At 49.4% G+C, this 24,027-nt stretch overlaps 2 protein-coding genes across 4 annotated transcripts; both read left to right on the forward strand.

The window, feature by feature from the left end:
- Nucleotides 1-2,249: 2,249 nt before the first annotated feature.
- On the forward strand, nt 2,250-15,790 carry LRIT1 (leucine rich repeat, Ig-like and transmembrane domains 1). Of its 2 annotated transcripts, none has more exons than XM_004320071.4 (4): nt 2,250-3,340; nt 7,141-7,607; nt 10,465-10,770; nt 11,998-15,790. In XM_004320071.4, the coding sequence occupies exons 1-4, from the start codon at nt 3,006-3,008 to the stop codon at nt 12,969-12,971; spliced, it is 2,082 nt and encodes a 693-aa protein (XP_004320119.3). In that variant the 5' UTR covers nt 2,250-3,005; the 3' UTR covers nt 12,972-15,790. The 2 variants fall into 2 exon arrangements, with proteins under 2 accessions (XP_004320119.3, XP_019781318.2); XM_019925759.3 differs by lacking the exon at nt 2,250-3,340 and adding an exon at nt 3,506-4,737.
- A 3,956-nt stretch (nt 15,791-19,746) lies between these two features.
- Nucleotides 19,747-24,027, forward strand: LRIT2 (leucine rich repeat, Ig-like and transmembrane domains 2). 2 transcript variants are annotated; one of them, XM_019925829.1, is made up of 3 exons: nt 19,747-19,856; nt 20,147-20,928; nt 23,181-24,027. In XM_019925829.1, exons 1-3 carry the CDS (start codon nt 19,747-19,749, stop codon nt 23,996-23,998), a joined length of 1,710 nt encoding a protein of 569 aa, XP_019781388.1. In that variant the 3' UTR covers nt 23,999-24,027. The 2 variants fall into 2 exon arrangements, with proteins under 2 accessions (XP_019781388.1, XP_004320120.1); XM_004320072.2 differs by having other exon boundaries at nt 23,205-24,027.

The raw sequence follows: 24,027 nt of genomic DNA on the forward strand, positions 1-24,027 counted from the left end.
GGAAAGAATGCTGGTTGGGAAGTCATTTGCTGTCATAGAAAGAGCTCCAACTGGGACTAGAGACTGGTTCTGGTTCTGCATTAACCATTAACTAGCTATGTCCCTGGGGCGGGACCACTCGGGTCATCTCAGTTGCCTCTTTTGCAAAGTAAGCATCTTTGCCCCTGGCCTGTGTGAGTCTTGGTCAGAAGAATACATGTTGGATATAGCCTTTGGGGCTGCATTTCCTGTCTCCCATAGAGCACTTAAGTTATGCAAGCACAAGCATCTCACAAGGCACTGGATTGGGACAGAGGGGCTTCTGTCTTCTTGTAAGTGGCCCATGACCCACTAAGAGTGGTGCCTTCTATAAATGAGGGACTGCTACAAGTTACACACTGGCTTATAGTGACAGTTACATCAAGAAACACTATTCCTGGGAATTCTCTGGGGGTCCAGTGGTTAGGATTCTTCGCTTTCACTGCCAAGACCTAGGTTCAATCCCTGGTCGGAGAACTAAGATCCGACCAGCTGCACAGCGCAGCTAAAAAAAATAAGAAAGAAAAAAAGATAAGGAAAAAAAAAAAAGAAACACTAATTCAGAACAACTTAATTCATTTTCAGGTAAAGAGACCAAGGCTCAGAGTGCTACCATTACTGAACACAAGCTCATGTGCCCGATGCAGTGAGGCTAAACAAACGTAAACATCAGTTTGAAGCAGAGAAAGGTTTATTGCAGGCCATGCAAGGAGAAGGAGTGGCTCGTGCCCCCAAAAACGCAAACTCCCCGAAGGGTTTCAGCAAAGCATTTTTAAAGGCAAGGTGAGGGAGGGGCATGGCTGGTGGTTGCAGACTTCTTGATATCAGATCCTTTGTTCTTGCAGCTGTCCACCTATGTCAGGCCACGATGTTCTTGTAAACCTTCAACAAGACAAATGTTATTCTCTTTCTGCAACTCTTTATCTCTTTATGAATGGCAAAGTGTTATACTCTTAAAGGTCAGAGCTTTGAGAATGGGCTATTCTGTATCTTTCAGGCTATAGTCAACGTTCTTAACTCTAAGCCAAAGCAATAGAATAACAAAGTTAAAGAAACAGATCTAATATGGAGTCAGGTTTGTTCTTCCTTATTACACTACCAGTAATATAGCTAATATTTATTGAGAGCTCGCTAAGTAAGGGCTAGGCACTGTGCTAAATGATCTTATGATGATTCCTACCACAAATGAACAAATTAGATACCATCATCCTTTTTGTTCCACACAAAGAAACTGAGGCTCAAAGCAGTAAAGAATTGGCCTGAGGTCATGCAGTGATTCAAGGATGGAGCTGGAACAGAAGCCCAGTCTCCTACTGCCTGGGCTCCTGGTCAAGCAGCTCATTTTATCCTGTAAATGTTCCTTTCCCATGCCTTTCCTCTTGTTGGCCCTTTTATCCAAGCCTAACCACCCCTCAGGGCTGAGCTGACTTTCCACGTGTTCCTGGAAGCCTTCCTTGATTACCCAGTTACCAGAGAGTGTTCCCTGCCTTTCCTGATTTCCATCTTGCATTACTGTAACCAGCAACATATGTCAGGTTTTTTTTGTTCATGCCTGCAAGATTGCAAAAGACTTCAAGGGAGAAGAGAAAGCAGGACAGGACCAGGAACCAAGGTTAGAATTTAGGCTGGCAAAAGAGAGCAGGGTTGTTGCATCCCCAACAGAAGGAGGAAAAGCCAGCAGGAAGTCCCTGGTGTTCCAGTGGTTAGGACTACGTGCTTCCACTGCAGGCGGGCATGGGTTCAATCCCTGGTCGGGGAGCTAAGATCCCACATGCCATGCGGCATGGCCAAAAGAAGGAGGAAAAGCCAGAGAGGTGGGAATGGGCAGGGCTGGCTTTCTGGTTTGGGGAGGAGGAGGTACAGGCGGGAAGCACTGAGAAAATCACATTGGCTGAATCGGAAGATAGGAAGGAATGGGAACCAAGTTTCCTGGAAGCCAATATTGTCCAAACAGGCCTGGCACAGGTATTTTGTGCGTATACCGGGGCCCCAGGTATCTGCCTTGGTCACACCTCACTGGTGTAGGTTTGTCTAGGCGCATGGGCTGAGGAACCTTCTGGAAAAGCCATAGGAACCAGGTAGGGTTTTCTGGGCCAAAGAGCAAGGCCTTGGAGTCAAACGTGAAGAATCAATGAGTGACAGGTGGTGTCTATGGTGGGATGAGGTTGGGGGTAGGGGACAATCAGTAAAAACTGACAGAAGCTTTTAGCTTCTCTCAAAGCTCTGGGAGATCCTGCTCTGAGACCCTCCTTGGAGTGAGATAACTTGAGGGGAGGGGCACTCTCCACCCTCAGGCCAAGACACCTCATGCCTTTGGCATTGGTGGTAATGCCCTGAAGGCTCAGATGGCAGTGATCTGAGACTCGGTGCCGCAGGGTACCCCAGGAGGCAGCTGTTTGACCAGCGGGCTGGGAGAGCTCCTGAGTCCATGGGAGACACCTCTGCGGTTGCCCCCAAATAGCTGATTCTTCCCAGCTCCTCCGTGAGCAGGTACTTGGAAGTGCCCGTGGAACTGGGTACTTACTACTCCCAAGAAAGCTTCTGTTCCCACAGGCTGTCAAGGTCTGAGAAACTTGGGTTGTTTAATTTTCATAAACACCGTGAGTAGAGTAACATTACTTCCCTCTGGCAGATAAGGACACAGAGGCCACAAGAGACCGTGTGACTTACCCGACATCACAGCCTGCAAATGGAAGAGCTGGGATTTGAACCCAGCTGGCCTGGCCCAGCACTTGGGCTCTTTCTAATGCCTTCACCACCTTCATCTCAATGCCTTTTCACTATAAGACAGGGTCACTGGAGAGGATTTCCAGTGGCCCTTATTAGAGGCCAGCGTCCATCTCTTTTGAGCCCAGGCACCCTGTGGGGGCTGTGCATCCTCAGCCTGGCTGGCATAGGCAGTCCAGCAGCCGCTTGCCTCTGGGGGGCTGCCCACTTCCTGCCGGACCCTACGTGCTCTGGGCCTGAGGCTGTGGCTCTGGAAGGGGATGCCCCACCCCCATCTTCAGGACTGGGCGATTCCAGGAAGCAATAAGCCGCTGAGCCGCTGTGGCCAGGGCTCCCCCTCCCTAATCCCCAGCCTGTCCATGATTATCCGATGGCTTCAGTTGGGGGTGTGGGCAGCTGCTGGGTTTGCTGGGCCAGCAGGACAGAGCAGTAAGGGACAGGCCCCTGCCCGGCCTACAGAGGAGCCAGGAGCCATGAGGGTGGCGGTGGGCATTCTGTGGCTCCTGGCCCTCGGAGGACCCCCGCAGGCCCGGGGCGCCTGCCCTTCTCAGTGCAGCTGCAGCCTCCATGTCCTGGGCGATGGCAGCAAAGCCAGGTACGGCGCCAGGTGTGCGGTGGGGGGGGGGGGGTTGCCCAGCCTCCCAGGCTCCACCAGCTAGGCTGGGCTGGGAGGGGTTGGATGCATGGCCCTAGGATCGTGGGGGGGTGAAACCTCCATCTCCCTGCCCCTCAAGACCCAAGAGTCTCGTGGGGCTTGTCTGGGCTGCATTTTCTTCCAGTCAGCAGGGTGTGGCTCTGCCTTGGGGGTGGACCTGAAGTACCAGGTACCTTTACACATGGGGCAGGGGTGGGGCACAGGTGTGCCAGCTCCAGAAATCCTTCCTGAGTCTTCCTCCAGGATCCTGTGAGTGGAACCCTCTTTAAGGGCACAGGAAGTCTCCCCCTTACCTCTTTCTCTTCCTCTCCTTCTCTCCTGCCCCCTACTATCTTCTATCTCCCCAGCCCCTTCTTTCCCAGGACTCTTCCATTCTCTTGCCCCACCTCCTGGGGGTACCCAATCATATCCCAGGTATTTCTTACTGCCCCACCCATGATGGGACCACCCGATTCCTCATACTCTTCCCACTTTGGGTCTCCTCTGGCCCAGCCCCCAGGAGCCTCAGCCTTGACCCCTTTCGATGGGCTCTCAGAAAGGCCAGGAGTGCCCATTCCATTGCAAACAAGGGTCCCTCCATCCTCAGCCTCTTCTTTGACTTTCCTCATTCCCCATCTGAGCCCTGAGAGCACCTCCATCCTCTTCTCCTCCTCTCCCTGGGACGTCCCCAAGGTTCCTGTGGTTTGTGGACCCTTGCTCTTCCCCCATGACTCATTCCCTATCTCTCTTTGGCAGTCTTTAAACTATCTTTTCTCTGACCTCTTCAGCCCATCTGTTAATGACCACTGCATTTCCCAACTTACTCAGAGATTTCAGTCTCTGGTTTAGGGTCTTTCCTACCATCTTTCCAACCTTCTGGAATTTCATCCTCCCTTTCTCCCTTGTCTTAGATGGGTGTTGGGGAGCCACTGATGGCTTCTGATCAGGACAGCAATGTTATCAGTGCAACTTAGTGCAACTCTTTTTTTTTTTTGCGGTACGCGGGCCTCTCACTGTTGTGGCCTCTCCCGTTGCGGAGCACAGGCTCCGGACGCGCAGGCTCAGCGGCCATGGCTCACGGGCCCAGCCGCTCCGTGGCATGTGGGATCTTCCCGGACCGGGGCACGAACCCGTGTCCCCTGCATCGGCAGGCGGACTCTCAACCACTGCGCCACCAGGGAAGCCCTCAGTGTAACTCTTTCAATGATCTTAGCAATAGGTCAGGCTGATTGGGTGTGAGGGGAGGCAGAGAAAGTGAGGCACCCCCAAGAAAGGATACCCCACGTGGTCTGAAGAACAGGAAGAGCTCCATTTTTGGCCCAAAGCTGTGATGCTCCAACTCATATGGCTCATCAGAGGTAAGGATCTTCTCCCCAAGGGAAGCCAGGGCTAAGCCCTGAATAGGCCAGGAATAGCCCATGGCCAAGGACAGTGTGACCAGGGTGACAAAGAGCCTCCCTTTCAGCCTACAGAGAGCACAGGGCTCAAAGTCATACAGCATCAGTGTCAGAGCTGGTCCTGGAACCCAGAACTTCAGTTCCATTTCAAGAACTCTTCTTACCTGGTGATGCTGCCATGGGCAGGGACCAGGAAGGGCTTCTGATAGCAGGTTGACTTTAGGATGGAAAATGAAATTCCAAGGGCAGTTTCCAGGGCCCCTAACATCAGCTATTGGTTATGCCTCCTCTGAAGCCAGAGCTCTCACCGTCATTTCTACCTGCCCAGAAGTCCCACAGCTGATAGGCACCGGCCCATCTGCATGGAGTGTGAGGAATGAGGGGAATGAGGCCATGAAAGGCTGTTGGGAAACCTGAGATCTCCAGTGGCCAAGGGCACAGGTTGTGCAGTCAGACAGAGTCTCCTTTTGTGTCTCAGACACCTTCCTCACCCCATCTTTAACCGGGGTCTCTCGGAGGGCCCAGCCCTTACACCTGAGCACCTGATGGACCTGCCTGTGCTCCACGCTCCCCTATCATGAACAGAGTGTGTGTACTTGTGGGTCCTGGGGTTTCCTGGGGCTGCGAGGGGGGGAGGAGTCTGGGCACCTGGAGAGATGTGCCCCCTTGTCCTTCATGCCTGATTTGCCCCACCAGGAGCCGTGCGGTTGGCCTGTGCTGGCTCTTATCGGTTTCTTTGATCCCTCCATTGACCGTTTTCTCCCCCTTCCAGCACATGTTTTCCCATCAACTCCCTTCCTCCCACCTACATCCAGACCTTCCTCCCTGCAACACCCAAGCTTCCATTATCACTGAAGGTATCATTGCCTCCAATGCTTTTTCTTCCTTTGCTGGATTATAAGCTGTATGGGGACGGGGGCTGTGAGCCTGATATTCTTCTGTCACTCAGCAGGGGTTCCATGTATATCTAAAGAATGAATACGAGTGGGCGGAAGTAACTGGGCCTTTTGTGGGCACCATTGACAAAAGCAAGCCAAGCCCAGCTGACTTTGAGTACTGTATGAAAGTTAAGCTGAGGGATGCTGGTGGAGCGTGTGTGTGTGTGTGTGTGTGTGTGTGCACGCGTGTGCGTGTGTGTTTGTGTGTGTGTGTTTGTGTGTGTGTGCGTGTGTGTGTGTGGTGTCAGGAAGAATGATACGAGCAACGCGTTATGACCTTACAAGAGAACAACCTCTCTTAGCAGAGCTAAACAATATCCCCACCTCACTCCCACCCCACCTCCTTCAGTGTGAGCAGAAACATCCTCCAGACGAAACTGGGGCTGCCCAAGGGCTGGGTCCCTCACGGCCAGACTCAAAGTTTCGTTCTCTTGAGAATCTTTCCCTTTTTACCGTCTGTGTGTGTGTTGCTCTCAGTGATAGCATTTAACACAGTCCTGAATTGTCAGCTCCTCGAGGGCGGGGACTGCCTCCTGTTATCTCTCTATCTGCTTTAGTGTCAAACTTAATAGAATGAGGTTTAAGAAGTCACTGTTTGGGCAGAAGGAGCATTGGAAGGAGCTGGTAAGACTGACCTGATGTACTTGCAGTGCTGGGATGCAGAAACTTACAACAGTGGTCAATAGCAATCGGGCTTCTACAGGTGACAGGTATGCAGAGCTGGTACACACCTGAACTCATTCAAACACCCAAACCACCCTGTGCGATGGAGTCTATTATTCTGGGGAAACTGACGAAAATAGAGGTTACATAATAGACTCAAGGATACACAGCCAACAAGCAAAGAGCCCAGAGGTGAATCCAGCTGTGGGGCTGCAAAATTCCAGCTTTTAAACACCTTGATCATCTCATGGTCCCTCAGTGTCAGGAGAGGCTCGAGGCATCCCGTGTGTGGCTTCCAGTTCTGATGCCGTTGCTATATATATATATTTTTTTAAATAAAGAAAAGCCAAAGCAGTCACAAAAACTGAGCTATAATTTAACAAAGGAACCCTTTTAACTCATAGATGCAATGCTGCAATGCACAAAATGATCTCAGGATTTATAAATACTATTCATTCTTAGTGCACTGCAGGTGGTGTAGGCTGTAAGGGGACATAGTAGTTCAAGCTTGAGGTCCTTCAGGCCAGTGACCGAGACCAAACGGCCCTCCTGGGACACTTATGAGAGGCTCTGCAAGCAAGAAGCTCCCAAAGAGAAAACAGAAGGAACCTTGTTACTAGCCCACCTCCAGGGCACACCGCAGTCTGGGTTTGGTGTCCTATGAGGCCATGCGCACCAGGGGGTCTCTTGAAAGGAGGTTAAGTAAGGGGGAATCTCCGACCCCACAGGACTTTTGCTCAAATACTCCCATTTCTGTAACCAGGACAGTGGTGTGCAACGACCCTGACATGACCCTGCCCCCAGCATCTGTCCCTCTGGACACCTCCAGCCTGCGCCTGGAGCGGACGGCCATTCGCAGGGTGCCCGGGGAGGCCTTCAAGGCGCTGGGCCGCCTCGAGCAGCTGTGGCTGCCCTACAACGCGCTCTATGAGCTCAACGCTCTGATGCTGAGGGGTCTGCGCCGCCTGCGTGAGCTGCGCATGCCCGGGAACCACCTGGTCACCTTCCCTTGGGCGGCGCTCAGGGACGCTCCCAAGCTGCGGCTGCTGGACCTGCAGGCCAACCGCCTCTCGGCTGTGCCCCCGGAGGCCGCGCGCTTCTTGGGGAACCTCACCTTCCTTGACCTCTCCAGCAACCAGCTGCTGAGGCTCCCCGAGGAGCTGCTCACCACCTGGACTCACCTGCAGAAGGGACCCTTCCTTCCCGGCCACCACGTCAAGCTGGTCCTAGGTAAGAGATGGCATCCTTCACTTGGAACCACTTTAGTGAGACTTGGGGGTCTTAGGCAAGTTTATTAAAGCCTCTCTGAGTCTCAGTTCTTTACCTGGAAAATCACACTTGCCTTCTGGGTTTGAGTAAAGATTGAATGAGAGGCACACATTGGTAGGTAGGTTTAGGAGCTCAAGCTCCCAGCCAGACTGCTGCAGTTCAGACCCCAGCTCTGCTCCTTTTCCTTGTCCCATGAGGGGTTTGGAATCATGGTGAGGCCCTGCCAGAAAGTGGGTGGTAGGGAGTGGGTGGGCAGTGTCAGAAGAGAGGCCTCCTCGCAGGTGTCCCTGGAGCATGCCTCGGCTCATGTGAGGTCCAGCACCGAGGGCTGGAGCAATCTTAGAGCAGTTTGGGGTAGCTCCTGCCCTGAGGCCTGGGAGAGTCTCTCAAGGAGGGAATATTTATTTATTTATTATTTATTTTTGCTGTGTTGGGTCTTCGTTTCTGTGAGAGGGCTTTCTCTAGTTGCAGCGAGTGGGGGCCACTCTTCATCGCACTACGCGGGCCTCTCACTGTCGTGGCCTCTCTTGTTGCGGACAAGCTCCAGACGCGCAGGCTCAGTAGTTGTGGCTCACGGGCCTAGTTGCTCCACGGCATGTGGGATCCTCCCAGACCAGGGCTCGAACCCGTGTCCCCTGCATTGGCAGGCAGATTCTCAACCACTGCGCCACCAGGGAAGCCCAAGGAGGGAATATTTAGACCCCTCACTTCCTGGATGTGGAGCAGGGAATAGCAAAGCCCATTCCAGCTCCATCCACCCTACAGACTATGTCACCTGATAAAGGACATTGTATAGGGTAGTACTTACATGGAAAGACGTTGTTTCTTTGAAAATCAACTTTGAATGTCCTATATATATATATTTATATTTTATGCCCTCTTCTTATAATTCCTTCTCCCCTCCTAAAAAGTAGCCACTGTTATGTTTATTTGCATGTTCCCTATCGTTTACATTTACATACACATGCATATACAAACATACATGCACATAGAAATTTTAGCAAACATACGTGCATATAGAAATTTTAGCTGTGTGTTTTGCATAAAATTTCATCATATCATATGTATCAACCAGCACTTTTTTTGCCCTGCAATATGTCTTGGAGATCTTTGTAAGTTACTACAAATGGATCAACTTCATTTTTTAAAACTCTGGCATAATATTCCATCATACAGTTATACTACAGTTTATTTAGCCATTCCTCCTTTCATGGGCCTTTAAATTGTTTCCATTATTTTGTTAACACCTGTGATGCCGCAGAGAACATTCTTGGCAATGCATCCTCGTGCACCGAGACAAATGTTTCTCTAGACTAGGAACGGAGAAGTGGAATTGCTGGGTCACGGAGTATGCACGTTAGATGTTTTAATATTAATCATAGTCTCTAAAGTGCCAGTTCCTACCCCCCACCAGTAGTGTGCACGACCATCCATGCTTGTGTCCACTCTGCAAGCTTATTTGAATGCCAGCCAATGTGTGGGCTCCATTCTAGATGCTGCAGATACAGCAGTGAACAAGACGGATGAACATCTATTCCCTCATGAAGCTAACAGTTAAAGTGGTCAGAATGTTTAACTTTTGCCAGTCTGACTGGTGAAAGTTTCATTGTCCTTTAACTTTGCCATTTGCATCAATTCTTTGGGGATTCTGTGTGAAGTCAGATAGCTCACCACCAGAGCTGGGCAGTGATGACTCTTGGGGTGCAGATGCATCAGGAAATGCATTTAACCAGTGACACAAGGTAGCCGTCACCTGGCTGGGATGGGGGTGGGGAATAGCAGAGGAGCCGGCGCCTTCCCAGCTAGTGCTCTAAAGGACCCGGGAGTCATGGATATACAAGGAGGTCTGAATCCACCTTCCCCAACCCTTGACATTTCCATTCCCAAATGTATCAAATACAGGTATGCAAACATATAATATGCTATTGATTAGATGCTATCAAATTTAATAACAATCCGTGGAGGGTAGAAAGGACATCACATTAAATGCATTCATTTTGTATTTAGAAATGCAAACATATGAAAAGGAACTGTGTCTTAGAACTGAGGACCCACAATACCTCTCTATATGTTGAAGGTTATTTGACAGGGTAGGTGCAGTGACCTGCTTTCAGCTCTATAAAAGTGTTCAATTTTAAAGTAAAGATGGCTGGGAATATAACATAAGATTGGGTTCCCTGTCATCCTCACTCTTGTCTTTTTGAGCCTGTGTCAAAGGGACCGTGGCTCAGAACAGCCACACTCTTTGCTGGGGTGATGCTGAAAGTACCACTTATACTGGGAGAACAGGGGTCAGGAATTCCCTGGAGGTCCAGTGGTTAGGACTCCAGGCTTCCACTGCAGGGGGCCTGGGTTCGATCCCTGGTCAGGGAACTAAGATCCTGCAAGATGCAAGGCAAGGCCAAAAAAAAAGCGGGGGGTGGGGTCGGGTTCATGAAGCATTTCTAGAAATGGATGGATTCTGGTGTATTGCAGTTATTGCAGAAATACCCACTGCCTGGCCGGTAGCCTGAGAGGATCAGTCTGAGAGTGGCAGCAGTAACTGCCAATTTTGTCGGCACGCTGTATGGCTTACCCGGCGCTTAATATCATTTATCTTTATTTATGCTTATAGCCACCCAGAAACGGGAGTAATGCTGTCATTCCAGATGAAGAACCGGGCTTAAGGTTGTAGTGAAGCAAGGAGCTGGGTCTGGAGGCCAGTTCTGCTGACCCTGAGCTCACAACGTGCCTTGTCCTCCCTGGGGGAGAAGGGGGGCTGGGACTGGGGATCTGAATATCTAGGTCTCACCTCCTGCCCTGCCTTTCACCCCTGCAGGGCTGCAGGACAACCCCTGGGTGTGTGACTGCCGACTCTATGACCTGGTCCATCTCCTGGAAGGCTGGGCCCCAAACCTGGCCTTCATAGAGGCCAGGCTGAGGTGTGCCAGCCCGCGCAGCCTGGCCGGACTGACCTTCAGCCAGCTGGAACTGAGGAGATGCCAGAGTCCGGAGCTCCGTCCGGGGGCGGCCAGCGTCAGGTCCCCCTTGGGCAGTGCAGTATTGCTACGCTGTGGGGCCTCCGGGGTCCCTGGGCCGGAAATGAGCTGGAGTAGGGCCAACGGGCACCCACTCAACGGCACAGGTGTGTGAGCTCTGGGGACGGCTGTGCTGAGATCCAGCCTGGGGTGGGTGGGTCATCATCCCACATGCGGGGGAATGGGGCTTCAGGTTTGCCAGGGAGAGGGAGGTAGGCTGAGCAAGGCTCTTTACTCCCACCCTGTCTGAGTGGAGTTGGGGGACTCCGTCCAGAGGCTGGACATGGGGACAGTGGCTTCAGTAATAACAATGGATCTCAACTTGTCCTGTCATATTCCACCAGCCACTCTATCAGAGACGTGGGGCCCACCCTGAGAGGAGCAAAACACTGGTTTTTTGGTAGAAGATGCTCTCTTAGTGTATTTAATATTGATAGTAAGGTTCCAAGTTGTAAATATGAAGCCAGTATCACTAGGAGTAACTAATGCTAGGAGTTACCATCTATTGAGCGCTTCATGTGTTAAATGTATTATGTACAAGGTGTCACTGAACTTTAAAGAACAAACTGATTATCCTTCTATTTGGGGTGTAAGTAAACCGAGGCTAAATGGTTGGTCTGCAGCACACAGCTCGTACAGGGAGGAACTGCCTGTGACGTTTTTGCTGTGCAGATAGAGGTGCTCCATCCCTGGCACTTGGTGGGGGAGGTTTGCAGGAGTCACAGCCCACCTACATGCAGAAAGAGGGTGAAGGAGGAATAATTTCTTGGCACCTGACCAGAACACCTCCCATCCCTCCCAGCTTTCTTCTGTGTTTCCCCCAACTAGGTTGGCAAGCGTTGCTCTAGGACTGTGGGCTTGAAATCAATGTACAAACAAAACTGTGTAAGGAGCTCCACTAATGTAATACAGAAAGTTGGAGATGCTGTGATTGAAGTGGCAGTGGGGCCAGGCAGGGGTGTGCAGAGCACTTCTAGCTGGGCCTCTGCCTCAGGTTCACCCAACCCACCATACTCCCAAAGCATCAGCCTGCCACCCCTGACGGGTTAGCTCTGCAGAACTCAGGCCCTTGAAAGACACAGTGGGAGCATCTCAGATTTAGAAGGCTGATCGTTCTTAGACTATGTCTCAACCTGTGTCTCCCCAAATTGGAGCCCAGGTGATCTCCATCCCCATGGCTAATCTAAGAAAAGTTCAGTGATGCCCAGTCTGTTCTTGGGATAACAGGGTGTTTGGCAGAATGTACACAGTCCAGGGGCTGTGAATTCAGCCCTGGAAGGAAGCTTGGGGCAGATGGGCCCGTTCATTCTCCCACACGTGCCTCTTCCCCACAGTGCACCAGGAAGTCTCCAGTGACGGCACGATCTGGACTCTGCTGGGCCTGCCTGCTGTGTCCCACCTTGACTCTGGAGACTACATCTGCCAGGCCAAGAACTTCCTGGGAGCCTCTGAGACTCTTATCTCCCTGGTCGTCTCTGAGCCCCAGACATCCACGGAACACAGTGGGGGCCCAGCGGCACCGTGGGCAAGGACAGGTGAGGGGGCAGAAGCAGCTGCATACAACAAGATGGTGGCCAGGCATGTCCCCCACATCCCCAAGCCTGCTGTCCCAGCCACTCGGCCCCCTGTGCCCAACACGAAGGAGCAACTAATCCTCCAGCCCTTCCAGATGGGGGCCCCAGGAGAGCACCTGGATGTGCAGGCAGGACCCCAGGAGGCCCAAAGGGTGAGCTCTCTCAAGGTGGTGGGGGACACTTACCAGAGCGTGACATTGGTGTGGAAGGCCCCCCAGGCTGGGAACACAACTTCCTTCAGCGTCCTCTACGCAGTCTTTGGGCAGCGCGACATGCGGCGGATGGTGGTGCAGCCTGGGAAGACCAGTGTCACCATCCATGGGCTGGTGCCCAAGATCAAGTACGTGGCGTGTGTCTGCGTGCAGGGCCTGGTGCCCCGGAAGGAGCAGTGTGTCATCTTCTCCACGGACGAAGTGGTGGATGCTGAAGCCACTCAGTGGCTCATCAACGTGGTGGTGATCAGTGTGGCTGCCATCATCGCCCTGCCCCTCACGCTGCTCGTCTGCTGCAGCGCTCTCCAGAGCCGCTGGCGCAAGTGCCACACCAGGGGCTCCGCTGAGGCCACAGGTGCCTACGTCAACCTGGAGAGACTGGGCCACAGTGAGGATGGCTCAGAGGAGCTGTCCCAGCACAGCCTCAGTGAGGCCGACAGGCTCCTCTCTGCCCACTCCAGCCTGGACTCTCAGGCCTTGGGCGTCAGGGTGGGCAGACGGATCAACGAGTACTTCTGCTGAGGGCCGTGCACACAGGTGCCTACACGCCTGCTCCCAACCACTCTCCCTCTTCGCCTCCCACGCGCTCACTCTGACACCTGAATCCATGCTCACCCACTCTTACCTACTTGGGTATCTGCTTACTCATACATTTACACACCACCACCGCAACAACAGCTAACGCTTATATAAGCACTTACTATGTGCCAGAAAGTGTTCTAAGTGCTTTATATACATTAACTCATTGAATTCTTATGACAACACTTTGCAGCAGGCACCACTCTTCTCCCCACTTACCTGGAGAAGGAACAGGGTGAGTAAGTAACTTGCCTGTATCAGTCAGTTTTTGCTGTGTAACAAATAAAGGCAAAATTTCAGTGGTATACAGCAAAAAGCACTTATTTTCACACAATCCATAGGTCGGTGGGTTGACTGTGGTGGCTCTGCTCCGTGTGTCCTACTTGGGGCTCAGGATGGAGAGTCAGTGGCTACCTGGGGCAGGCTTGTTTCATGGAGATGTCAGATGATATCAGAGAAATGAGCAAAAACATGTGATGCCAATTAAGCTCCTTAACACTGCCATTTCTTCCCATATTCTACCTGCCAAAGCAAGTCTCATGGCCAAAACTAAACTTTAAACAAGGCAGGAAAGGATAGTTCTCCCATGGAGGTAATGGTAGGGCAGGACATATTTTGCTGAGCAGTGATCTAATCTATGTTGCCCACAAGTACACAGCTAGGAAATGGCAGCTCTAGAAATTGGACCATGCACTTGATTCCAGAGTTGATAGTCCTTGCTACTTTCCTATACTGCATCTTGATTCCATTTATGCTAACTCGTAGGCAGTCACACATAGTCTCTTTATGCATTTGCCACATTTGTACAGCCACATACACACACATGCAGAGACCCTCACTGTGGACACATGGATTCTAACATTTTTTTCTCCGGGTGCCATTCTGCCTAGAGATAATCATCTGATTTTCAGTAAATTCTAGAAGTTTAGATGATGCCCAGGAGACTACTGCTCGTTTACTCTCAGAATGTCCGGCTGGAGGGATCTGAGAGACCCTCCGTGGCAGGTGGCACAGTACACTCAATGCTGTCTGGCACACAGCTCACCTCTGTCCCCGTGTAGCAGCATTTGTGATTCTAACTGAAACTTACCTGGGTTCCTGAGGGTGTCTCAGAGCCTTCTGGGTCACTCAGTAAGCCACTTCAAAGGAGGATTCCTGTTCAGTTTGCTTAAAGCTGGGAAACCTCTGAGATGTCATCTCTGTACATAGGAGAAGACAAACGTTCCCAGCAGAAGGGCCAATGTTCTGTCTTGTCTGAAGGAGTGGCTTCTAACGAAGGGAGCATCCAGGCTGTTTGGTGCCAAGGCCTTTGGGTAATAACTGAGAAAATTTGGGGACAGCAAGTGATGCAGGAAAGCTATCTTTCCAGTATCACCTAAGAGACACCATATTGTCTTGACTCTTTGCTAAATATAAAGACCAGCGTGATGCAGTGATGTCTAAAGTTACTGTACTTCCTCTCACTTTTACGAAAGACCTTACAACAGATAACCTTACAACTTTTTTTCTTGGTTTCTCTCATTTTGATCTTCACAATGACCTGTTTTGAAGGCTGGGCTATTTGATTTTACAGACAAGAAAACTGAAACCCAAAGAGCTGAATAATTTATAGAGCACAGTGATGGATTTTCTTGGAGAATCCGTGGCTTTGATAATGTTCTGGCCAGGCTGAGGGTCTTTGTTCAGAATTGATCTCTGCAGTGTGACCCACAGCAGTTTTACTATGGAAATGGATTTTTTTGAGCTACTGAAACCTGGGATCAGAATCCTGAGAGCACCAGTGCATGTGAATGTGGGATTTCCATACATGGCTATTCCCTGCCCAACACCTGTAGGGTGCACCTGACTTTAACTTGGGGGCTGTTGCTATTGGTTAGAGAAAGTATTTGGTTGGAAAATGACAAAGCCACTGTCTACATCATAGGTCAACAAACTTTTGTTTTTCTATAAAGAAAGCCAGATAGGAGATACTTAAGGCTCCATTACTACTCCTCAACTCTGCTGATGTAGTGTGAAAGCAACCCCAGACCATATGTAAGTTAATGAGCATGGATGAGTTCAAATAAAATGTTATTTACAAGAACAGGTGGCAGGCTGGATTTGGCTCCCAGGCTGTAATTTGCCAACCCCTGATCTAGATTTGTAAAGGCATTTCTGCTATGCCTTGTGAGACTTAAGACTCAACTCTGATGGTTTGGTATATGAGACTGACAGACACTCCCCAAATCAGAACAAATATAAGTGCAGTGGATGACAGCAGCCATCTGTTGAAATGATAAAGATGTTTTCTCTAAAAGATTGGCTGAGCCAATCGCGACTGAACAATTATTGACCCAACTAACATGCAGTTTTATTGAACTCTGTTTGAAGAAAAATCAGGAACTTGAAAGCAAGAATGTGTTAGTATTTATCCAGTAATGTGTGTGTGTGTGTGTGTGTGTGTGTGTGAAAGAGAGAGAGAAAGAAAGTTTCAACTTTCCAATGATTCATGAAGACCTACCTTGGTGGTCTGAATGGAATGGCCCCCAAGATGGTCAGCCTCCAAATACCCATATGTCAGACTTTCTTTGTGTGTTCTGTCTTCCCTGGTTTGCTCTTGTAGAGAAGAATCATCCTGGATTGTGCTCATGAATATTCAAGTCACTGGAAAAAACAAATTCACGCTGTAAAAAATAAAATGATGTCCTGTTTATATATTAGTCTTTTGGTATATGAATCTGGTTAGTATGAGTCAGTCCCTGGAAACCTAATGTCTTCTTAAAATCCTGGAAGAAGAATTTCTAGGACTTCCCTGGTGCCACAGTGGTTAAGAATCTGCCTGCCGGTGCAGGGGACATGGGTTCGAGCCCTGGTCCGGGAAGATCCCACGTGCCATGGAGCAACTAAGTCCGTGCGCCACAACTACTGAGCCTGCGCTCTAGAGCCTGCGAGCCATAACTACTGAGCCCTCATGCCACAACTACTGAAGCCCGCACACCTAGACCCTGTGCTCCACAACAAGAGAAGCCACTGCAATGAGAAGCACGCACACCACAAGGAAGAGTAGCCCCCACTCACCACAACTAGAGAAAGCCCACGCGCAGCAATGAAGACCCAACACAGCCATAAATAAATAAACTAATTAATTAAAAAAAAAGAATTTCTAGTCTCTCAAATGCTGAAGACCAGCCTGCACTAGGGTGATCCCACAGCATGTGGCCCTTGGAAGCCTTGTTTGGAGGTTGGTTAGAATCATGACATCTTCAACATGTCTTTTTTTCTTTTTTTTGGCTGCAACATGGTTATATTCCTCCTGACCTAGGCAGAGGGTATGTCTGCTGTCACTTGATGTAGACATGGAAACTTACAGGGAACCAAAAGGCAGACAACAGAAATTTTATCCTGGAAAGTGGATGTGGCTATTAAAACTAGGCTGTTAGTCAAGGGGCTCAGTGAGCAGTGCGTTTAAAGGGCTAGAGCTGGAAACTTTTGTTTTAACTATCATATAATCCAGGAGAGACAAAAATCAGTTTACAAGCACTTGAGCATATTTTATTGTATGGGCATTGTAGTCAGGATTGGTTAGGCTTATGCTGTGCCAACAATTCTCAGATTTCAGTGGCTTAACAAAGAAACATTTATTCCTGCTCTCGCAGAGTCTACTTGAGTGAGTGGGAAATGAGGATGGAGGGAGGGGTCTGCTCTCTTCTTCACTCAGCGACCCAGGCTGATGAAGACTTCACCACCTGGAATGTCAACAGTTGCTGCAACAAGGGAAAAGAGAACCTGGAGAATCACATAGGGGCTTTTAAAACATTATTTCGTCCAACATTTCATTAGCCTGAATATTGGTCACGTAGCCCACCTGTTTCAAGGGGGCGTGGGGATGTAGTCCTCTGTGTGTCTATCACAGGCGCAGGGAGCCAAGAAGACCGTCTGAGACATGGTTGGAGCAGGTGGAGGAATGAAGGAAAAACACCAGCTTGAGAAAGAGGAAGGACAGCCTATCTGCTTCCTGGTAGGTTGCCAGTTCTCTGTCTGAACTCTCCCAAAGTTCCGATCATATTGGGGGATGGGGGGAAGGGGGCGTTTTCCAGTTGAAAAGACAAGCCAGGGAGCTGCTGCTCAGAAGCCATTTTTATCTAATTAATTTCACAAAAACAGAGTAACTCCTCCCCCAGGATTCTGTCTCTACTAAAAATCCTAAGAGCCAAGCTCCTAAAAGCATCCTTCCAGAAGGGTGATAGGGCTATAATATCCTCAGATTCCCTCCTTCCTTCCCTTTGTTGTTAAGTCTCTTGAGTTTAGGGACACCACTTAACCACTAGTTGTTTAAGAGAAACGACACGAGCCAAGCTAACTTTAATTGTTCTAGTCTCCTGTTTTAACTGACAGCACAGCTATTCCCTATGCCTATATACAAAATAAGGAAACTAGAGGATGAGGGAGTCAGGAGAGAAGAAGGAGCAGTGATTCCAGAGATGACATACCAGTGGGCATCCTTCTCAATTTTCCGGCAGACCACTGAATGGTTGAGTTGAGCTGGATTCATTTAAAGAGGCTGGATGGGATGAACAGAGAAGAAATTGTGGGGATGTAGGGCTCTTTAGGCCTTTCTATTTTGGGGTGAGAAAAGAACTCACTAGTCATTTGTGATACCCATGGATTGAATCACATTTTCCCGCAAAGCAAGGCTGGCAAAATTTTGGCCAACCTGGTAGAGAACTCTGGAATGAGAATCACCCATCAGAGTTGCCCCCATCAGGCCAGACTGGCCAGGGCCCTGTGCCCTCACCTCCCTCAGTCTCTGCCTGGGGCTGCCTGGGGAAGGGCATGACCTCATGCAAGCACTCCTTGGGGTTGAGCATCGACTCATTCCTTGAAGGGTGTCTAGGCAGCACCTCTCCACATCTGCCACAGCTTTGTGCTCATTGTACTCTCCTTGCTTTTTAAATTTTCACTTTGAGAGGAAGTCCAGAGATCTAGCCAGATTGTAGAGTTAGACTGTCTGGAAATTCCAGCAAAAATATCTGGCTTGGATGGAAAGCCTGGGGTGTAATCAGCTTACGTGGTGACCCATTTCCCCTCTCACTGGTTAGCTACTAAGCGGATTTTCTTCCCTGAGGTCTTTTATAGAATATAATGTATATCATGAATCTTAGGGGAACCCATGGAATTTCAATAGTCATCAGAAAGTACCCCAGGTAATGGAAAGCAGACTCTCTTCCAGAGTCTGTTGGTGTGGGAGGTGAATTAAACTTTATTGGGCACCTACTTTATGTTAGGTACTTTATTTTGCATAATATTAATATTTCCTAGAAACACTATAAAGAATTCATTAATTTTCTCACTTTGCACAGGAGAAACCGACTTTCCAAAGATCTCAAAACTAGGAAGTATAAGCTAGATAGAAGACCCCATGGGACCGGATCTATAACAGTATTGCTCACCATGGCCTTCCTTGCACCTAGCAAAGGTGTGGCTTAGAGCAGATGACCAATATATATTTGTTGAATGAATGAAGAATAGCAGATCAAATATACAAAACCACATATTATCTCACTTAAAAAATTTTAACTGGGCTTCCCTGGTGGCGCAGTGGTTGAGAGTCCGCCTGCCGATGCAGGGGACACGGGTTTGTGTCCCGGTCCGGGAAGATCCCACGTGCTGTGGAGCGGCTGGTCCCGTGAGCCATGGCCGCTGAGCCTGAGCATCCGGAGCCTGTGCTCTGCAACGGGAGAGGCCACAACAGTGAGAGGCCCACGTACTGCAAAAAAAAAAAAAATTTCACATAAGAAATACACAGCGTTCAGGGAAGATTTATAACATATGAAATACACAGCATTCAGGATAAATTATGTGATCCAGGATAAGAAACATGCTTTGATTTAATCAGAAAACACAATCTCGTGGTTTAACCTCTGTACTGTGATGCTTCTCTGATTCTGGTCATCCAAGCAGCAGGTGCAGCTGTCTTAACGCAGAAGAAAAATGAATCCACCACGCGAGGTGCTGGGGAGATTACCACTGATAGGAGTGGTTGCAGAATTACTTTGTTAACCATTATCTGCATTCACTTTTAGAGACTGGTTGAAAATTCTAGGTTACAGAAGCCAATTGTGATTGATGAAGTATTAGATGTATTCTGGCCAAATCTCCTGAACCATAGTGCTCAGGATAGCATTACCTGTTTGTTTCTCAGATCTTTTTTTTTGTTTGTTTGTTTGTTTTTTGCGTTACGCGGGCCTCTCACTGCTGTGGCCTCTCCCGTTGCGGAGCACAGGCTCCGGATGCGCAGGCTCAGCGGCCATGGCTTACGGGCCCAGCCGCTCCGCGGCATGTGGGATCCTCCCGGACCGAGGCACGAACCCGTGTCCCCTGCATCGGCAGGCGAACTCTCAACCACTGCGCCACCAGGGAAGCCCTCTCAGATCTTTTTTATGAGACTGAGGGGAGGCAGTATCAGGACTGAATTGGACATCTGGCTTATAGTTTGCTCTCTGGACTCAAAAACCAGAAAAACGGTAAATCTTCTGACCTTAGTTAAGAGACATAGCTCCCTCTTCTGGGTTCTTACTGAGCTTGTGATCTGGGCCATAACAGACCTCAGAGCATCCAGGGGCTTTGCTGCTGCTGTGCTGACCTACATCATTATGGATTACCAATAATAGGATTTGCCACTCGGAAGCTTGGACTATACTTATTCAAAAACTCATAAGGTAGTTTCTCACAGAAGAATATGGCTTCAGTTTCTCACTATTTCTTGCTAGTTCTGGTCTTTCTGGATTCACATACAGCTCAGCTATCCTGTCTGCCAGGATGTACCTGCTCAGAGGAGAGTTTTGGCAGGTGCGCTGGGCTAACAGGATCCCAGTAGGGGACGGGCTTTCTTTGGGGATGGTGTGAAGTGGGAGCAGGCCAAGATTTGGCAGGAAATCAGCAAAATCTCTGTGAGACTCCCTCTAATCGGTGCTGAGCTTTGATAAACTGCGCGCTTTTACCAAAATGGGTCTAACTCTTGTATTTCAAGAGAATCGTATTATTTCCTTCTAATGCATATGTCTAATGCCAGGATAAGCCTGATCCCACCTCCCAGTTTCCTGATGTACATCTCAAAACTGTTGTGGTTTTTTGTACAGGACTCTGCAGTGCGTGTCTATCACTTTGGGAAAGATCCCAAGGAAACTTCCTGAAGAGTTCAAGCAAGTGAGAATTGAAAATTCACCCTTATTTGAACTGCCCCGAGGGTCTTTCATCAACATGAGCACCTTGGAGTACCTTTGGCTCAATTTTAACAATGTCACTGTGATCCATCTAGGAGCCCTGGAGCACCTGTCAGAACTGAAAGAGCTGAGACTGGAGGGCAACAAACTCCGCTCAGTACCATGGACGGAGTTCCGTGCCACCCCGCTCCTGCGGGTCTTGGACCTCAAACACAACAGGATTGATGCACTCCCTGAACTGGCTCTTCAGTTCTTGGTCAACCTGACCTACCTTGACCTATCCTCCAATAGGCTTACAGTTGTAGCCAAGAGTGTCTTCTTGAACTGGCCAGCCTACCAGAAACACCGGCAGCCTGGCTGTGAGACCGAGATTCTCTCCAGCATGATGCTGGCGCTGCACGACAACCCCTGGTTATGTGACTGTCGCCTAAGGGGACTTGTCCAGTTTGTAAAGTCCATCAGTCTTCCAGTAGTCCTGGTGAATCCCTACCTCACGTGTCGAGGTCCTCTCTCCAAGGCAGGGCAGCTTTTTCACGAAACAGAGCTCAGTGCTTGCATGAAGCCGCAGATCTCAACCCCCAGTGCCAATGTCAGCATCCGGGTGGGACAGAATGTGACCCTGCGATGCTTGGTACAGGCTAGCCCCTCACCAACTATTGCCTGGACTTATCCCCTGAGCAAGTGGAGGGAATTTGATGGTAAGTGCATGCACCCTCTCCACGTATCTTGGCGGGGGGCGGTTGGGGAGGTCTGTAGCAACCCCGCCCTCAATAGAGAAGTTCTAAACTGGGTCAATCATGAAGGAGGGGTGCAGGTAAGACCGGGACAGACCTGAATTATACTCACCACGACAGAAAAAATTCCGAGACAGTGTTCCACTATTGGCATTATTTTATTATTATTATTATTTGGTCATGCGACTCAGTGAAAGCCCGGAATCCTAACCACGAGGCCGCCAGGGAACTCCCTATTGGCATTATTTTACATGGTTGCGTACAGATCTCTATAGGATATAAGATGTAAATATATGTACTCCATATAATATATATTTATATATTTGTTGCATACAGATCTATCTATCAATATAATATATATTTGTTACACACATATATGTATAATATATATCTATATATTTTTGCATACAGGTCTCTATAGGAAGTAAGATGTAAATATATATATTACATACATATTTGTTGCATATATTTGTTGCTTATAGATCTTGATAGGATGTAAGATGTTAATATATATGAATTGACTTAACAATATTGTATTGATATAAATACTATAGAATTGTATATGAACACATATATTCTTTGAAAGCCTTCTAGATGCAAAAAAACCATACCGTGTATTTTTAAATCAGAGAATTTCTGACTAGAACTGATTCTAGAGATTATCTATTACTTATTTCTTAAACTTCTCTGAGCAGAATCACCTGGGGTGCTTGTTTCAAATAAAATTTTCAGGCCTCTCCCTGGAGATTTGATTCCGTTAGTCCAGGGGAGGGCCTGAGAGAATGTATTTTAACAAGTGTTTCCTCCCTCTGCCATTGCCTACCCCCCAGCTAACTCTTACTAGGCAAAGTTGGGAAGTCCTAGATATTGACTGAATTTTACTTTTCCTACCGCTGTGTTGATCAGACCTTATTGGCTTGAAGTTGCCATGCTGGGACCCAGGGAGAGGGAGTGACCCTCGTGGGCCCCACCGCTGGGATTCTAAACTGCCTCTCATTTCCTGAAGTTCATGCTCTGTTATCACACCTCAGCTGAAATCACCTTTAATGCCACCCTTCAGCGCTGGGGTACATCACAAAGCCAGGGATGGCCTCTTTAGAACTATCTCGATGCTTCTAGAAGACAACTAGAAATATCTAAGTGAAACTTGAGAAGTACAGTCAGTCACCCAGATATTTGTTATATATGGTGACAAACTCTGGATGATTAAAAAATACTTAATTAGCTGAAATTTTGACTTTTTCCTATCATTTGATTACGTCTCATAGGCTTGAGGTTAAATACCAATGAAGGAGAAACATAGGATCTGTTGTCGTAGCCTCTTTGAGAATGATGAGATGCATCCAGATGTTATCTTTTGTGATGTTCTATTATCATTCTCTTCGGTACCATGTTAGATCCATTCTCTCAGTAATAATAACAGCTAACACTTACTGAGCACTTACTATCAAACTTATGGAGTAAATACTGTTATCATCCCATTTTACTGATGAGGAAATTGAGGCCAAGAGAATCTAAGCAACACATCCAAGACCATATATTTAGTAATGGATAGAATCCAGGCACTTGGCTCCAGGCTCTGAGCCACTCTACATCCTGGAGGTAAAAAGGCACTTCCTGAAGCTCACAGTATTGTACAATCACACTGTTGTTAGCGATCTCCTGGAAACCACGTGTTAGCTCAGCGAGACTAAGGTCGTTTGGTGGGAGGAGCTAGTGAAGTTAAAAGAGTGTGGTCTGGGGCTTCCCTGGTGGCACAGTGGTTGAGAGTCCGCCTGCCGATGCAGGGGACGTGGGTTCGTGCCCAGGTCCGGGAAGATCCCACATGCCGCGGAGCGGCTGGGCCCGTGAGCCATGGCCGCTGAGCCTGCGCGTCCGGAGCCTGTGCTCCGCAACGAGAGAGGCCGCAACAGTGAGAGGCCCGCGTACCGCATAAAAAAAAAAAAAAAATAGAGTGTGGTCTTCCTAGACAGAAGAACTAGGTTCCAGATCAATCGACACCCCTGAACGATTCTCACTGTAGGCAAGTTGCTTAATCACTCTAGTCCCCAACTTCCCATGCGTAAAATTTGGGTGCTTACCTTACAGGATTGCTGAGAGGCAACACCTGGCGCCTAGTACATGCTTAATAAATGGTCGCCACCACCTTTTAACAAAAAACTGGCATTGCTGGACACTCTCCAGCTGACTGTCTATCAGAGAAATGTCCACCTGAGCTGTTTTGCTGTCTCTCTACCCAGTGTTGACCTCGTCCACTGCAGAAGATGCTGCTCTGTCGGAGCTGGTCATACCTGCTGCCCACCTGGTAGACAGGGGCAGTTACACCTGTGTAGCCTCCAACTCCATCGGCAGGAGCAGCTGTGTCATCTCCCTCCACGTCCAGCCCGCCCAGGCCGCGCCCACACTCCATTCTCTTTTCTCCACTTCGGAGGGCAATGCCTACGTTGACCTGCGGGTGGTTAAGCAGACAGTGCGTGGGATCGTGCTGGAATGGTTTGTGGCGGCCGACACCCCTGAGAAGTGGTTCACCCTCTACATTGGGTCGGAAGAAGCCCGCAGGAAGGAGGTCGTTCATGTCGGCCCAGGAATCAGCACATACTTGGTGGATGATCTCCTCCCCGGCACAAAATATGAGGTCTGCCTTAGCCTGGGGCGCCAGCCCCCACGCCAGGGCCGGTGTGTGGTCTTTGTGACGGGCCGAGACCACGGCGGGCTGGAGGGACGGGAGCGCCTCCTGCACACCACGGTGATCCTGTGTGCTGTGCTGCTCTCGGTGCCTGTGGGCGCCTATGTCTGGGCAGTCCAGGCTCCCTGCAGCTGCAGGGAGTGGGGCCTGCGCTGCTGTCCTCATCGCAGGAAAGCCCCCAGATGCCCCCTGGCAGTCCCAGAGCACAGGGATGTCTCCTACAGAGACCACACAGCTGTCTGTGAAGATGGCCTGGGGCACAGAGGTGCTGAGGGGGAGGGGGACGAGGAGAGAGATGAAGAGGGAGATAGTGGCCCGGGAGGAATGGTGTGGGCCTCCAGCCCCTAAATTAAATCTCTGTGGCAGCTCAACTTGGC

This window comes from Tursiops truncatus, chromosome 16 (genome assembly GCF_011762595.2).
Source record: "Tursiops truncatus isolate mTurTru1 chromosome 16, mTurTru1.mat.Y, whole genome shotgun sequence".
Taxonomy (NCBI): Eukaryota; Metazoa; Chordata; class Mammalia; order Artiodactyla; family Delphinidae; genus Tursiops; species Tursiops truncatus.